Source organism: Neophocaena asiaeorientalis, unplaced genomic scaffold, assembly GCF_003031525.2.
Source record: "Neophocaena asiaeorientalis asiaeorientalis breed wild unplaced genomic scaffold, Neophocaena_asiaeorientalis_V1.1 scaffold182, whole genome shotgun sequence".
Taxonomy (NCBI): Eukaryota; Metazoa; Chordata; class Mammalia; order Artiodactyla; family Phocoenidae; genus Neophocaena; species Neophocaena asiaeorientalis.
In genome coordinates this window covers 1,444,004-1,462,434 of record NW_020174648.1, presented here as the reverse complement: position 1 = coordinate 1,462,434, position 18,431 = coordinate 1,444,004, and the positions used below count along the sequence as shown (strand labels likewise).

At 36.2% G+C, this 18,431-nt stretch overlaps 1 protein-coding gene across 1 annotated transcript in view; it reads left to right on the top strand.

Moving 5' to 3' along the window:
• The window catches only part of TDRD5 (tudor domain containing 5), a 96,058-nt gene that overhangs the window by 61,853 nt on the left and 15,774 nt on the right, over positions 1–18,431 (top strand). Inside the window, exons 12-14 of the mRNA XM_024758813.1 lie at positions 8,743–8,943; positions 9,444–9,602; positions 11,845–12,009. Of these exons, the coding sequence (XP_024614581.1) occupies positions 8,743–8,943; positions 9,444–9,602; positions 11,845–12,009 (525 nt within the window). The remainder of the gene's footprint in view (positions 1–8,742; positions 8,944–9,443; positions 9,603–11,844; positions 12,010–18,431) is intronic.

The following is an 18,431-nucleotide window of genomic DNA, read 5'->3' as shown; positions in this document are numbered from 1 at the left end:
GTGCATGGTAGGTGCTCAATAAATTTTTTTAACTGAATGTATCTCATTCATGTCTTTATTTCTATATCTTTTTTCTGGTTTGGTGAGCTAATACTCTCATATACAAAATCTAAAGCAGGCAGAAAAGTAGAAGTCTACCCTTGGAAGTCAAACCACAATAGGTGAGTCAGGAATTTTTCAGCTTCTTTCCTGAGGTCACTCCCCAGTCTACAGCCTTGCTGGCTTGCAGGATTAGAGGACATTGTTTGGGAATAGCAAAACAGCTAGAAGTTAGGGTGTAATACTTAAAGGGAGGGAGCCATAGAATGGGTGCGTTCCAAAATCATTGTACGGATATAAAATCCGCCCAAATCCTTAGATGACAACTAAACTTTGCAAGCACTGGAGAGAACCCAGTGGCCCTAGTGAAAAGTCACTGGCTTACCTATTATTTTTCTCACCTTGTACGCCTTATTTTACAGGCTCAGGATGTGCAGGCTCAGTGGCCATGGCTCACGGGCCCAGCCACTCCGCGGCATGTGGATCTTCCCGGACCAGGGCACGAACCCGTGTCCCCTGCATCGGCAGGCGGACTCTCAACCACTGCGCCACCAGGGAAGCCCCTGAAGAGGTTTTTTAATCATTCCACTATGTTATTTCAGTGATTACTCTAGGAAGTACAGCATATGTGTGTAGCAATACAAGGACATTAGAACACGAATTTCTTTAACGTCCTCTTCTGATCTATTTTTGTTTTGTAATTAACGTTATTGTTTTTAACCCCTCAAGAAAATAACTGCATATAATAATAATAAATCCATTTAGATTTAGTCACGTATTTCTCAGTCTCTTAGCTCTTCAGTCTTGCTGCTCAAACCCTCTGGGAACATTTTCTTTCTATTTGAACTGTATCTTTTAGGATTTCATTTTGTAAGGGTTTATTGATGGCAAACTCAGTTATGTTCACCTGAAAATATCATTTTGTGCTTATTCTTGAAAGATATGTTCAGTAGGTATAGAATTCTAGGTTGGTAGTTACTATCTTTAGCACATGAAAGGTATCATTACACTGGCTTCTGGTTTCCCTTATCATATTTAAGCCAGCTGTCCATCTAATAGATGTTCCTTTGAAGGCAATATCCTTTTTGTCTGTAGCTGTTTTTAAAATTTTGTATTTGTTACTTGTGTTCGTCAGCTTTTTTAAAAAGCAGGATAGATTTTTATTTTATAGGTATTTGCTATCTGTATAGAAGAAAGACCTCAATAATCCAGGATATTTCTTCTTTCTTTCTTTTTTATAAATTTATATATTTATTTATTTATTTTTGGCTGCTTTGGGTCTTTGTTGCTGTGCACGGGCTTTCTCTAGCTGTGGCGAGCAGGGGCTACTCTTTGTTGCGGTGCACAGGCTTCTCATCGCGGTGGCTTCTCTTGTTACAGAGCACAGGCTCTAGGCGCGCGGGCTTCAATAGCTGTGGCACGCAACCTCAGTAGTTGTGGCTCACGGGCTCTCAAGCGCAGGATCAGTAGCTGTGGCACACAGGCTTAGTTGCTCCGCGGCATGTGGGATCTTAAAGGACCAGGGCTTGAACCCGTGTTCCCTGCATTGACAGGCACATTCTTAACCACTGTGCCACCAGAGAAGCCCTAGGATATTTTTTCAAAGGATACTATGCTTTTAACAATTTCAGGATGGCATTAAAACTATCTGCTAATGAAATTGAAACTTGTAAATTTACTCTTCAGGAAACAAAATTATTTATTTGTAATTGAGGTAATGTTGATTTATAACATTATATAAGTTTCATGTGTACATTATATTTCTACTTCTGGATACCCTACCACGTGTTCACTACCAAAAATTTATTTTCCATCTGTAACCATAGTTGGCCTGACCCCCTTTACCCATTTTGCCCTCCCCCTTCCCCTTCCCCTCTGGTAATCACTACTCTGTTCTCCATATATATGTATTTGTTTTTGTTTGGTTTGGTTTGTACATTATTTTATTTTTGTTTGTTTGTTTATTCATGTTTTTTAATACTCCACATCAGTGGCATCATGTGGTACTTCTCTTTCTCTATCTGACTTATTTTACTTAGCATAAAATGCTCAAGTTCCATCCATGTTGTTGCAAATAGCAAGACATTTATATATTCTTTTAAAGCTGAGCAGTATTCCATTATGTACATATATACCACATCTTCTTTACCATTCGTCTGTTGATGGGCACTTCAGTTGTTTCCATATCTTGGCTATTGTAAATAATGCCAAAGAACATGGGGGTTGAGATATCTTTTCAGATCAGTGTTTTCATATTCTTTGAATAAATACCCAGAAGTGGGATAGCTAGATTATATGATAGTTCTAATCTTAATTTTTTGAGGACTCTCCATACTGTTTTCCATAGTGGAGGTACCAATTTACATTCCCACCAACAGGTTTCCCTTTTTCTCCACATCCTTGCCACCACTTATTTCTTGCCTTTTTGATAATAGCTGTTCTGACAGGTGTGAGGTGCTTTCTTATTATGGTTTTGTTTTGCATTTCCATAGTAATTAGTGATGTTGAGCATCTTTTCATGTACCTGTTGACCATACGTATGTCTTCTTTGGAAAAATGTCTATTCTGTTCCTCTGCCCTTTTTCTTTCTTTCTTTTTTTTTTTTGTGGTACGTGAGCCTCTCGCTGTTGTGGCCTCTCCCGTTGCAGAGCACAGGCTCCAGACGCGCAGGCTCAGCGGCCATGGCCCATGGGCCCAGCCACTCCGCGGCATGTGGGATCTTCCTGGACCAGGATCAAACCTGTGTCCCCTACATTGGCAGGTGGATTCTTAACCACTGCAGCACCAGGGAAGTCCCTATAGTTTTCAATATACAGATCTTGCACCTCTTTGGTTAAATTTATTCCTAAATGTTTTATTTTGTTGCAGTTGTTTTCTTAATTTCTCTTTCTGCTAGGTCATTGTTAGCATATAGAAATGCAACAAATTTTTATATATTGATTTTGTATCCTGTTACTTTACTCATTTATTATTTCTAAGAGTTTTTTGATGGAGTCTTCAGGGTTTTCTATATATAAAATCATGTCATCTGCAAATAGTGACAGTTTTACTCCTTTCCAATTTGGATGCCTTTTATTTCTTTTTCTTGCCTGATTGCTCTGGCTAGGACTTCCAATACTGTGTTGAATAAAAGTGGCGAGAACGGGCATCCTGGTCTTGTTCCTGATCTTAGGGGAATAGCTTTCAGTTTTTTTCCTTTGAGTGTGATGTTAGCTGGGGGTTTGTTATATGTGGCCCTTACTATGTTGAGGATATGTCCCTTCTGTATCCTCTTTATTGAGAGTTTTTATCATAAATGGGCTTTGAATCTTGTCAAATGCCTTTCCTGCATCCCGTGAGATGATCATATGGCTTTTATCCTTCATTTTGTTAATGTGGTGTATCACATTGATTGATTTGTGAATATTGAACCATTCTTGTGTGGAATAAATCCCACTTAATCATGGAGTATGATCTTTTTGATGTACTGTTGAATTCAGTTTGCTAATATTTTGTTGAGGATTTTGCATCTATGTTCATTAGAGATAGTGGCCTGAATTTTCTTTTTTTGTGTTGTCTTTGTCTGCTTTTGGTATCAGGGTGATGTTGGCCTCTTAAAATGAGTTAGGAAATGTTCCCTTCTCATCAGTTTTATAGAATAGTTTGAAAAGGATAGGTATTAAATCTTCTATGACTGGTAGAATTTACCTGTGGAGCTTTCTGGTCCTGGACTTTTGTTTTTTTGGGAGCTTTTGATTACTGTTTCAGTCTCTGTGCTAGTGATCAGTCTATTCGGATTCTCTATTTCTTCCTGATTCAGTCTTGGAAGTTTGTATGATTCTAAGAATTTGTTCATTTCTTCTAGACTGTCTAATTTGTTGGTATATAGCTGTTCATAATATTCTTTTACAATCTTGTATTTATGTGATATCTGTTGTTATTTCTGCCTTTTGTTTGATTTTATTTATCAGGACCTTCTCTCTTTTTTCTTAGTGAGTCTAGCTAACGGTTTGTCAAATTTTGTTCATGTTTTTGAACAACGAGCACTTAGTTCATTGATCTTTTCTACTGTCCTTTTACTCTCTATTTTATGTATTTCTGCTCTGATCTTTATTATTTCCTTCATTCTACTAACTTTCCCCTTTGTTTTTCTGTTTTTAGTTTCTTTAGCTGTAAGGTTAGATTGTTTGAGATTTTTCTTGTTTCTTAAGGGTAGGTCTATATTGCTATAAACTTCCCTCTTTGTAATGTTTTTGCTGCATCCCATAGATTTTGGTATGTTGTATTTTCATTTTCATTTGTCTTCAGGTAATTTTTTATTTCTTCTTTGATTCCTTCATTGACCCAATAGTTGTTCAGTAGCATGTTGCTCAGTTTCCATGTATTTGTGACTTTTCTAGTTTTCTTCTTGTAGTTGATTTCTAATTTCATTCCATTGTGATCAGAGAAGATACTTGATATGATTTCAATCTTCTTAAATTTAGTGAGACTTGTTTTGCATCCCAACATATGGTTTATCCTTGAGAAAGTTTCATGTGCACTTGAGAAGAATGTAGAGTCTACTGCATTTGGGTGGAATGAATGTTCTGTACAAATCTATCAAATTCATCTTGTCTGTTGTTTCATTTAAGGCCAGTGTTTCCTTGTTGACTTTCTGTCTGGATGATCTATCTATAGATGTAAGCGGGGTGTTATTAAAGTCCTCTACTATTACATGTTGCTGCCAATTTCTCTCTTTAGGTCTGTCAATAATTGTTTTATATATTTTGGTGCTCCTATATTAGGTGCAAATATATTAATCGCTGTTACGTCTCCTTGATGTGTTTTCCCCTTTATTATACTGTCCATTTTTGTCTCTTGTTACCTTTTCTGACTTGAAGTTTATTTTGCCTGATATGGGTATGGCTATATCTACTTTCTTTTGGCTGCTGTTTTCTTGGAGAATCATCTTCCATCCCTTCACTTTGAGCCTATGTTTGTATTTAGAGCTGAGATGAGTCTCCTGGAGGGAACATTTAATTGGGTCTTGCTTTGTAATCCATCCAGCCACTCTGTGTCTTTTGATTGGTGAATTTAGTGTATTTACATTTAGGGCAATTATTGATAGTTGGATGTTGGCTTCTTAGCTTTTGTTTTCTGGTTGCTTTAAATCTCCCATTGTTTCTTTTTTTTCCCCCCATTGTTTCTTTTTCCTTGTGTTCCTGTCTGCCATTTTGGTTTGGTGGTTTTCTAAGATATTTTTCTTAGCTTCCTCTTTGGCTGGTTTTTGTGTCTCTGCTCTATTTTTATGTTCTGTGTTTACCCTGAAGTTTGTATGAGACATCTCAATGAAAATAGTCCATTTTCTGCTGATAGCATCTTATATTCATTTACCTATACAAGTGCCGTCCTTTTCCTCTTCCCCTATGAAATTTGTTTTTGTTCTCTTAAATTTCCCCTTTTTATGTTGTGAGTTGTTATCAAACTAAGAGAGCTATATTTGTTTTTCTGCTTTATTTTTTTTCTCCCTTTAGGTTTTATACTATTTATTAATAAAGTGTTTAAAAATCTATTCTGATAGAGAGTTGCAGTTTTCCAGTTCTGTCTTTTTATTACTTTGCTCAAAGTTTTTTGTATTTTTGCCATTTTTTTTTTTTTCTGGTTGAAGAGCTCCTTTCAACATGTTTTGTAAGGCAGGTCTAGTGTTGATGAACTCCTTCAGCTTTTGTTGGTCTGGGAAAGTCTTTGTTTCTCCTTCATATCTGAATGATAACTTTGCTGAAATAGGGTATTCGTGGCTGACAGTTTTTATCTTTTAGTATTTTGAGAATGTCATTCCACTCCCTCCTGGCCTGTAGCGTTTCTGCTGAGAATCTACTGATAACCTAATAGGGGCTTCTTTGTAGGTCACCATCCTTTTTTCCCTGGCTGCCTTTAAAATTCTTTGTCATTAAAAAAAAAAAATTCTTGGTCATTGACTTTTGACAATTTTAATATTATGTCTTGGAGGAGGTCTTTTTGCATAGGGGTAATTAGATATTCTCTTAGCTTCATGGGCTTGTATATCCAGTTGCTTCCCCAGGTTTGTATTATTTCTTTAAATAATCTCTCTGCTGTCTTTTCCCTCTGTTCTCCTTATGGGATACTCATTATCCTAATGTTGCCTGTCCTTAAAGAGTTGGAGAGCTCTTGTAGGATTTCCTCATTTTAAATATCTTTCCTTCCCTTTCCTCTTCATTTCTAGATTTCTATCTTCAAGCTCACTAATTTTCTCTTCCATATGGTCTGCTCTAGTCCCAGACTAATGTATTCTTCATCTCATTTATTGAGTTCTTCAGCTTCAGATTTCTGTTTGGTGCTTTTTTAAAGTTTCAGTCTCTTCAGTAAAGTATTCCTTCTGTTCATTCATTTTATTCCTGGGCTCATTAAACTGCCTTTCTGAGTTTTCTTTTAGCTCATTGAATTTCTTCACACAGCTATTTTGCATTCTCTATCAGTTAAATTGGAACATTCTATAACTTTGGTTTCTGGAGAATTGTCATTGTCTTTTTGTGGTACCATGTCACTGTGGCCCTTCATGTTGTTTGATGAAGTGTTCTTGAGCCAGTGCATTTAGTATTAAATGACAGGTTAGGAGTTAAATTCCCTCCGGTAGGTGGCACCATCACACAAGTTTTCGGTTTCTCTTCCTAGAGCTGCCTCTGGTCATATTTGAGAGTTAGCACTTTTCAGCCTCCACCCACCCTGTAATAGGTGTGGCTCTATGCCTTCTTTGTTGCTTTTTGTGCCACCAGCGTCGTTGCTGCCATGCTTCTGCCAGAGCCACTGTCATCACCAGGATGGTTGGCTCTTTCCTTGTGTCTGGGATCCCTTGAGGCACAGGATCTTCTGTGGGGGAAGGGGGATGGGAGGAGGGGTCATGGGCGCCTCAGGTGCTGGAGGGACAGGGTCGCGGGCCCCACTGCCACTGCTCCCCACTTGCCTGTGGTCATGGGTGCCGGGAGTGGTCAGGTGGCCACAGTGTGTGCACCACCTTCCCTGCTGCTACTGGGTTCTCTGAAGCTGTGGGCTCCGCTGCCTCAGTTGAAGGGCCAGGATTGCAGGCACGGGCTCTGAGGTTCCCTCGCCCCCACTGTGCATTCCAGTACACCCAGCTTTGGGTGTGCAGATGTGTGGAATTCTCCAGTGCCCTATTGTGTTGAGCGGAGACACCTTTGTTGAGTTGTGGATGTTTCATTGGATGTAGATTGAAAGGGGGAGACAAAGGTAGTTTTTCCACTCTAACATGTTTCTGAAGTCTGAAAACCGTGTTCTTCAGTTTTAATATGTTTACGTGTGGATTTATTCTTATTTATCCTACTTTGTGGTTCATTGGACTTTTTATCTGTGCATTGTTACTTTTCATTAAATATGGCTAATTCCCAGCCATTATCTCTTCAATTATTGTCATTTCCCCATATTCATATTTATATTCCCTCTCTCTCTCTGTTTCTGCCTTTCTTTTTCTAGAATGATAATTAAAATATGTTAAACCTTCTCAATTTACCTTCCATATCTTTTAACCTCTCTTCTGTATGTTACATATTTCTGTCTTCTGTGTTGCATTCTGGGTAACTTTTCCAAATCACCTTCCACTTTACTGATACACTCTTTAATTCTACCTAATCTGCTATTGAATAAACCTATTAAGTTTTTACTTTTGGTTATTATATTATTACTTTCTAAAAATTCTCTTGGTTCTTTAATTCTGCTAGATCAATTTTTAATAGATTGCAGGTCTCTACAGAAGCTTTCAAATTAATTTTGTTTTTTTTGTTTTTATTTTAAGCATAGTATGTTAGTTCTTTTATAATTCATCTGGAAATTCAAATATCTAAAGTTTTTGAGGTTTTTGTATTAGTTATGTTGTTTCTCTTTGTTCTTCCTTGTGATTCATTGTCTCTTTATATGCTTTTTATCTTTGTCTGTGTACTGCTCATTGACTTTTAAAAATTTTTGTAAAAATGGTTGAATACAGATTGAGATTGCCTACCTCCAGAGAGATTTACATTCGCTTCTGCCAGGTATCTAGCAGTACAACCAGTCTGGAGCCATGTTAATTTAAATGAACAACCTGAGGATTTGTGTATCACCCAGGTGATGTGAAAATTGAGCTGCAAATCCATGTGAAGGCTAGTTTATTTCTTTTCCTCCTTATCCTGAGCATGAACCCCTAGGGACTCAGCTTAATAAAGGAAAGTCCTCCTCTCCACTCCCTACTCTGGGTAGTTACTGGCTTTGATTTCTGTCCTCTTTGACCTGTGAGACCATCAAAACCGAAGTGAAGATTTGCCTGGATTAGCACATACGCTGAAGGCAAAAATAGTTCCCACTATCCCTTTAATTTTGGCCTGATAATTTGTTACACTTTTGTCAGTTCTTTGATGCTTTGGGGACATATTTAAAAAACATTTTATCTAGAATATTTAGTTTCTGTAGGAGGGTTGGTCCAGTAATCTAACTCAAACATTTCCAAACATGAAAGTTTTTCATCACATTAATTTCCCATAATCCGATTTTCATCATATTTCCTTTATTCTGACTTTTCTCATCCCCAAATCATAAATATCCTCAAATGTGTTATTTTAGTATTTTCATGCTTTGGTTTTTCCCACTAAAATCTCTAGTTCATTAGGAATTCATTTTTGTATATGTTTTTTATAATTCATGTTTGCATCTGTATCTCATATCTTGTTTGTGTTTCAGGAACATTGGACATCTGGAGCTATTTTGCAGTTCCAGAAGTTGTGTGGTTTGAAGCCATTAGTGGGGGTAGTGGATGAATATGTAGATGGAATCCTTAACATTTTTCTGTGTGATACATCCTCACATGAAGACATCTATTTCCATCATGTCTTGAGAACAGAGGGCCATGCTATTGTATGCCAAGAAAATGTCCCTTCTAAGGTGGAGCAGTCTGGTTGTATTTTGTAATGTATTGTATTTAATCTCAACAGTTTAAGGTATAAGAGAATTTAATGCTGAAGGTTATTTGATTTATTCTTTAGCAATATCTGTGAGATTCCTGCCTTCTTAATGCAGAGCACTTTCTTAATTTTCACATGATCACAAAAAACTACATTTGGCTTATTGTCCTTTAGAATATACTTTTATTTTAAATAATTGATTGAGGATTCTGTCTTACCCCCAATTATTTAATTTTCCGAAGTTTACTTAGAGAAGAGCAACAGTCTCTTATTTTGTAATTATTGATAGCAGTGTCTACATTTTCATTAATATTGATGTTGATAATTTTTGTGGCTAGCAAAAACTATCACTACAGAAAAAATCTGACTATTAAATTTTAGAAGATAATACATTTCCACAACATTTGAAAATTATGAAGTGCTAACTTTTTCACTTTTTCTCTGAGAAACTAAATTTCCTTCGTATTTTTTTAATCCTAGGGTTTCAGAGACCTCAACCCTTTAACTTTATACACTAAATCCAGTGCAGGACCAGAGGACATTGTCCTGACAGAACTGGGTTTTCCTTCCCAGCAGCACTATTTTAATGAAGATCGAGAGATAAATCCACAGTCAAAAGACAGAGAATTATATACCATGGTAAGAGGTTTTTGCAAACATCATCGTATTCTTTTTATTATTGTTAATACTTAATGAGTACTTACTATATGCCAAACACTATAAAAGGCACTTTAAATATATTATTTAATACTTATAAAATCCCTGTGATGTAGTGACTATAATTAACCTTATTTTACTGATGACGAAACTGAGGCATTCCTAACCTAGGAGAGTTTGGAAACTATGCAGTAATCTTAACAGTTATCTTGTCTCTCATCATTTGCTGGTTTAAACCTTTACTTCAGCCATGCTTTTCCTGTATGATTGCTCTCATACACTGAATTCCACTGCTGCCTTGCTGCAGTTGTGACCTCACCTACACTGACCCAAATGCTGTTCTTCCCTCTACACTCCTTAGATTCTTCTTGAAGTATTCTCATTTCTTACTTTCTCTGTAAACCTTGTGGCAACTCCTACCCACAGTAATAATAATATTATGTATTATTCCATCCCACAGTACCAATAATAAAAAAACAATAACCGACACTTATTGAACTCATACTGCATGGCAGGCACTGTTCTAAGTACTTGCATGTACTAGTTAATTTAATCTTCACAACTTTAAGATCCCTATTTTAGATATAAGTAAAGTGAAGCACATTAGTAAGTAATAAGTTAAATGATTTTTCAACAAATGAGCTCATTTCAACAAATGAGCAGATAAATAGACATGTCCTCTGAGTCTCATATTCCTCATGGCAACAAATACTGGGCTAAGAATATAGATTTGGTTCACTTTGAGAGCCCAAAATTTATTTTTTTGGACACAGCAAAGCTTTTTTCTTTGAATAAAATATGAAAATATTATTTTGTGTAAGTATGTTTTCTATATCTGACTTTTTAAATTATAGGGATGATGTTATTTTTTTAGTGGACTTTTACTATTAGAAAAGATAAAAAGGAAAGGCTACTTTGCTGTACACCTGAAACTAGCACAACATTGTAAATCAACTATATTTCAATAAAAAAAATTTTTAAAAGGCCATTTGACTACCTAGAGATTAACCTACTCTGCAAAATATGTATGAATGTTTACTGCTGCATGTTTAAAATGATGTCAACATTTTAGATTTCATTTTAGTTTAAAATTAGTGGACTTCCCTGGTGGCACAGTGGTTAGGAATCCAACTGCCAATGCAGGGGACACGGGTTTGAGCCCTGGTCCGGGAAGATCCCACATGCCACAGAGCAACTAAGCCCATGTGCCACAACTACTGAGCCTGCACTCTAGAGCCCACGAACCACAACTACTGAGTCCGTGTGCAACAACTACTGAAGCCCGTGTGCCTGGAGCTCGTGCTCCACAAGAGAAGCCACCGCAATGAGGAGCCCACACACTGCTACGAACGGTAGCCCCCACTCGCCACAACTAGAGAAAGCCCATGCACAGCAGCGAAGACCCAATGCAGCCAAAAATAAATAAATAAATTTATTAAAAAATAATAATAAAATAAAATTAGTTAAAATTAATTGGGCTTGTTTGGCTTTCTGAAACCTGAATTTTTGCTAGTTGTTATTACTTGATTAGAACAGTTATATTTCCTGATTCTTAAATAGTGAGTTGAATTCAACCTTAAAAGTTTTTAGAATATCTTATCATCACTGTTTGATGTCTTTAAATAATCATAGTTCAGTCCTGAAAATGAAATAAGGCCATCTTTTCTGCAAAAAAGTTAAGGTCCAAAGCTCCTCTATCCCATCCCAGCCTATATTTTAACATATCAAGACTCTCATATGCTACACACACAGATACACACACATACACCTACCTCTATACACCAAGATCCCTGTAATTCCTACTCTTCTTTTAGGCATCCTAACAATTTGTGTTATCTCCTTTATTGCATATTCTCAGACATCCTCCTTCCCCAGTGATATTTTGGTCATATCTCTGTGTTGGCTCTACACTGAAGGTTGTGCTGTGATTATCTGATTGTGTGTCTTCATTGCTATATTTTGAGTTCCTTTAGAGCTGAGACCTGTTGCATTCATCTTTATATCCACAGAGCTACCATGTACACATTACGTAATCTGTACTCCATAAATGTTTTTCGGCCTGAACTAGTTTAGTAGGATGGGAAGACCTAGGGTCATGCATAAAGTTAGAAAATAATATGGCATATGCATGAACCATAGCAAAAAATTCCCCTCAGAATTTATAGGTAAGTAGATTTTAGAAATAGTATAGAAAATAAAATAATTTCTTTTTCCTATCTACTAGCGAGATATTAATGATGAAAAGGCTTTCAGTCACCTTAAGTCAATCACCTCAAAGCAGCTGTTAAAGGATTCTGAATTCAGTTCTTTGAAAACCCAAGAGAAGAGCTGTGAAGACGATCCAAAGTGTTCCATCTCCGAGCTACAAGATCTGAAGGAAGAAAATGAGGTAGGAGAAGGGAAGATAGTTTTTTAAAATGTAATTAATGTAATGTAATGAATTCATAAGTGAAGGGTACTGGAATAACATAGCTCTTTAAATCCTACTGCTCCAGTGCCATCAGAGCATCTCCCACAGATGAATTACAAATTCTTCAACAGTCACCAAGACCAAAGTTGCAGCAATATAGCCTTGATCACAAAAAAAGAAACGCCATTATTTGACTTCGATGTGTTTTACTATCCCATAGCTCTGGACAGTCTTCAAGAATTATGCAGTGTATGGAGAACAGTATGGAGGTTCCTTAAAAAACTACAAATAGAATTACCATATGACCCAGCAATCCCACTACTGGGCATATACCCTGAGAAAACCATAATTCAAAAAGAGTCATGTACCAAAATGTTCATTGCAGCTCTATTTGCAATAGCCCGGAGATGGAAACAACCTAAGCGCCCATCATCGGATGAATGGATAAAGAAGATGTGGCACATATATACAATGGAATATTACTCAGCCTTAAAAAGAAATGAAATTGAGCTATTTGTAATGAGGTGGATAGACCTAGAGTCTGTCATTCAGAGTGAAGTAAGTCAGAAAGAAAAAGACAAATACCGTATGCTAACACATATATATGGAATTTAAGGAAAAATGTCATGAAGAACCTAGGGGTAAGACAGGAATAAAGACGCCGACCTACTGGAGAACGGACTTGAGGATATGGGGAGGGGGAAGGGTGAGCTTTGACAGGGCAAGTGAGAGTCATGGACATATACACACTAACAAACGTAGTAAGGTAGATAGCTAGGGGGAAGCAGCCGCAAGGCACAGGGATATTAGCTCGGTGCTTTGTGACAGCCTGGAGGGGTAGGATAGGGGGAGTGGGAGGGAGGGAGACGCAAGAGGGAAGACATATGGGAACATATGTATATGTATAACTGATTCACTTTGTTATAAAGCAGAAACTAACACACCATTGTAAAGCAATTATACCCCAATAAAGATGTTTAGAAAAAAAAAAAAAAAGAATTATGCAGTGAATGGAAACTAGTATTGAGAAACGGTATTAAGAAAACCCATCAGGAAAAATGTTGACAACTTTTTTGAAGGATATACTTTATTTTAATCAAATGTTTATGTATTCACAGCTTTAAAAAAAACAAACAAATGTTTGTGTACACACAGCTTAGAGTTCCCTATAACCCCTTCCCCTACATTTCCTATTTCACCGAGCAACCATTTTCATCTCTTTTAGCTGCTTTTTTTGGAATTTACCTCGATTTCTTTCATTAAATAGCATGCTTATGTTATTTCCTGATTCTTCAGTTTTAAGTATGTATGCCCTTCTTACTACTAGAGATGAGGGTTTAGTTCTCTTTCATCCCTTCTCCCCCACCACAAAAATATCCTTTCTGTTCCCCCACCATCATCTTACTAATACAGTTATATCAAACTTTCCATTAGATCACCATTCAATATTTTATTGCTATGACTCTGTAAATGCTATTTACAGCCAAGTAGTATGTTACGGCAAGTTTTCCTTTCCTGCATAACTTTTATTTTCTCTGGTGTTAATATTTCTTTCTCTTTAAATCAACATACAGTACACAATTGACTTTGTATTCGGAGTACTGTCCTATCAATACACGTATAGATTTATGTAACCACCCCCACAATCAGGATGCAGAATGCTTCCATCATCTGAAAAAGCTCCCTGTTGCTACCCCTTTATAATTACATCTCCCCAAATCCCTAACGCCCTAGCAACCATTTATGTTTTCTGTCACTGTAGTTTTACCTTTTCAGAACTATCATATAAGTGGAATCATACAGTATGTAACTTCCCAATAGGGGTTTCTTTGATTCAGCATAGTACCTTCATCCAAATTGTTGCATGTGTCAATAGTTCATTTCTTTTGATGATGAGTAGTATTTTATTGTATGGATGTACCACAGTTTGTATATCCATTCATGCACTGAAGGACATTTTGGTTATTTCAGGTTTTGGTAATTATGAATAGAGCTTCTATAAATATTTGTGTCCAGGTTTTTTTATAAACATAATCAGGAGTAGGATTGCTGGTTTATGTGGTCAAACTGTTTTCCAGACTGGGTATACCATTTTGCATTCCCACAAGCAGTGTGTGAGTTCCAGTTGCTCCATATCTTATCAGCACTTGATATTGTCAGTAATTTTTATTTTTAGCCATTCTCATAGGTGTGTAGTAGTATCACAGTGTGGTTTTACTCTGCATTTCCCTAATGACTATGATGCTGACCATCTTATCAAGTGCTTATTTGCCATCCACATGTATTTCTTGGTGAAATGCCTATTAAAGTCTTTTGCCCACTTTTTTATTGTTTTTTTTCTTTCTTACTGTTGGGTTTTTGTTCTGGATATGTTCTGGGTAGCCCTTTGTCAATTTTGCGATTTTCAAATATTTTCTCCCACTTGTAGCTTCATTCTCTTAATGGTGCCTTTCATACAGGAAAGGTTTTTAATTTTGAGAAGGTTCAGTTTATCAGGTTTTTTTCTTTTATGTACGGTGTTTTCAGTGTCAAGACATCTTGACTTAATTTTACTATAAGGTGAGATTTAGGTTAAGCTTCATTTTATTGCATATGGAGAAGACTATGCTTTCTCCATTGAATTGTCTTGGTAGACCTTCCAAAAATCAAATGTCCATATTTGTGTGAGACTATTCCTAGACTTTATTTTGCTCCATTGATCTGTCTGTTCCTTTGCCAATAGAATACTGTCTTGATTACTGTAGATTCATACCTCTTAAAATTAGGTAGTATGATTCCTCCTACTTTACTCTTTTTCAAAATTATTTTTAATATTATGGTTCCTTTTCCTTTCCATTTAAATTTTAGAATCAACTTATCTGTATCTGGGATTTTTATTGGAATTGCATTAAATCTGTAGGTAAATTTGAGGAGAATTAACATCTTTAATCTGTGAGCACAGTATATATATTTATTTAGGTTTTCTTTTATTCCTTTATCAAGGTGTTATACTTTTTAATATACAGAACATGTTTTGTTATCCTTAGGTATTTAAAGCTAACAAAGATTAAGCTAACTTAGGTAATACTTACCTAATTATTTAATTTACTTTGGGAGCAATTATAAATGATATCTTTTTATTCCAGTTTCTATATTTTCATTGTTAGTATGTAGAAATTGATTTTTGTGTTTTAAGCTTGTATGGTGTGAACTAGCTAAATTCATTTATTAGTTCTAGGAGGTGTTTTGTAGATTTCTTTGGGATTTTCTACATAGACAATAGTGTTGTCTGCTAATTGGGACAGGTTTATTTTTTCCTTTCCAATCTATGTGTCTTTATCTTCCTTCCTGCCTTATTATTGCACTTGGTAGAATTTCAGACACGATGTTGAACAGGAGTTGTGAGAGAGGATGTCTTTGTTATCCTGATGAAAAGTTTTATCATGCATGCATGGATGTGAATTTTGTTAAATGATTTTTTTGCATATGTTGATATCATGTTTTCTCCTTTATTGTATTAATATGGTATATTACATTAATTGATCTTTAAATATTGGATTAAACTGGCTTTCCTGGGATAAACCCCATTTGGTCATGGTGTATTATTCTTTTTATACACCATGGATTCCATTTGCTAATGTTTTGTTGAATATTGTTATGTCTATTTCCATGAAGGATATTGGTCTGTAGTTTTCTTGTACTATCTTTGTATGGTTTTAGTACCAGGGTAATGCTGGCCTCATAAAATGAGTCTAGAGGCATTTCTTCCTTTTCTGTTTTCTGGAAAAGATAATGTTGAATTAGTTTTATTTCTTTTTTTATTTTTTAATTGACATTTTTATTGTGGTTACTAAAAGATTCATGTGCAGCTATAGGGAATAATACAGAAAGATCTCGTGTAATCTTTACCCACTTCCCCCAGTGGTCACATTTTACAAAATTGTAGTACAGTGTCACAATCAGGATATTGACATTGATGCAATCCACCAATCTTGTTCAGATTTCTCCAGTTTTACTTGTACATATTTGTGTGTGTGTGTGTGTGTGTGTATGTATGTATATTTAGTTCTCTACAGTATTAACACATGCAGGTTCATGTATGCAACAGCACAGTCAAGATACTGATAATTCTGTCATCACGAGGGTCCCTGTGTTGCCCCATTTATATCCATCCACCCACTCCCTCCCACCACCCCCACCCCACTAATTGGTTCTCCATTTATAAAATTTTGTCATTTAAAAATGCTATGTAAGGGCTTCCCTGGTGGTGCAGTGGTTGAGCATCTGCCTGCTGATGCAAGAGACGCGGGTTTGTGCCCTGGTCTGGGAAGATCCCACATACCGCGGAGCAGCTGGGCCCGTGAGCCATGGCCACTGAGCCTGCGCGTCCGGAGCCTGTGCTCCGCAATGGGAGAGGCCACAGCAGTGGGAGGCCCGCGTACCACGAAAAGAAAAATGCTATGTAAAATCATATAGTATGTAACCCTTTGAAATTGGCTATTTTCACACAGTATAATTCAAGTAATTGCATGTATCAATAGTTAGATCTTTTCATTGTTGAGTAGTATTTCATGGCATGCATGTGTCATAGTTTGTTTCATCATTGACCTGTTGAAGGACATTTGGGCTATTTCTAGTTTTTAGCTATTACAGATGAAGCTGCTATGAATGAATGTCTGTACACAGGTTTTTGTGTGGACATAAGTTCTCTGGAATAAATGTCCAGGAGCGCAATTGTTGAGTTGTATGGTAATTACAAGTTTAGTGCTTCATCAGTGATATTGGCCTGTAATTTTCTTTTTTTGTGGTGTCTTTGTCTGGTTTTTGGTATCAGGGTGATGCTGACCTCATAGAATTAATTCAGAAGCATTCCTTCCTCTTCAATTTTTTGGAATAATTTGAAAAGGATAGGTTTTAATTCTTCTTTAAACGTTTGGTAAAATTCACCTGTGAAGCTATCTGGTCCTGGACTTTTTTATTTGTTGGGAGTTTTTTTTTAATTACCGAGTCAATTTCATTACTAGTAATAGGTCTGTTGAGATTTTCTATTTCTTCCTGATTCAGTCTTAGAAGACTGCATGTTTCTAGGAATTTATCCATTTCTTCTTGGTTGTCCAATTTGTTGGTGTATAATTGTTCTTAGTAGTCTTGTATGATTGTATTTCTGGGGTATCAGTTGTAACTTCTCTTTCATTTCTTTTTTTTTTTTTAACATCTTTATTGGGGTGTAATTGCTTTACAGTGGTGTGTTAATTTCTGCTTTATAACAAAGTGGATCAACTATACATATGTTCCCATATCTCTTCCCTCTTGCGTCTCCCTCCCTCCCACCCTCCCTATCCCACCCCTCCAGGCGGTCACAAAGCACTCCTCTTTCATTTCTGATTCTGTTTATTTGGGCCCACTCTTTTTCTTGATGAGTTTGGCTAAAGATTTATCAATTTTGTTTATCTTTTCAAAGAACCAGCTCTTAGTTTCATTGATCTTTTCTATTGTTGTTTTAGTCTCTCTTTCATGTATTTCTACAATATTTTGATCTTTATTATTTCCTTCCTTCTACTAACTTTGGGTTTTGTTTGTTTCTCTTTTTCTAGTTCCTGTAGATATAAGGTTAGATTGTATATTTGAGATGTTTCTTATTTCCTTGTTTTCTTGTTTGTAGCTTGTATTGTTGTAAACTTCCCTCTTAGAACTGCTTTTGCTGCATCCCATAGATTTTTTAGAGCATTGTGTTTCCATTTTCATTTGTCTCCAGGTATTTTTTAAATTTCCTCTTTGATTTCTTCAGTGACCCATTTTTGATTAGTAGCATATTTTTTAGCCTCCATGTGTTGGTGTTTTTTAGGCAGCTTTTTCCTGTAGTTGACTTCCATAGTCTCATACCATTGTGGTCAGAAAATGCTTAATATGATGTCAGTCTTCTTAAATTTATTGAGACTTGTTTTGTGGCCTAGCATGTGATCCATCCTGCAGAATGTTCCATGTGCACATCCAAAGAATATGATTTTGCTGCTTTTGGATGGAATATTCTGTATATCTCTATTAAGTCCAATTGGTCTGTGTCATCTAAGGCCATTGTTTCCTTATTAATTTTTCTATCTGGATGATCTGTCCATTGATGTAAGTGGAGTGTTAAAGTCCCCTACTATTATTATTTATAATAAAATCCATTATGTTTATTAATATTTGCTTTATGTATTTATGTGCTCCAGTGTTGGGTGTGTATATATTTACACTTGTAACATCTTCTTGTTAGATTAATCTCTTTATCATTATGTAATATCCTTCTTTGTCTCTTGTTACAGTCTTTGTTTTAAGTCTATTTTGTCTGATATAAGTATTGCTAACCTAGCTTTCTTTTCATTTCCATTTGCATGGAATATCTTTTTTCCATCCCCTCCCTTTCAGTGTGTGTGTGTCTT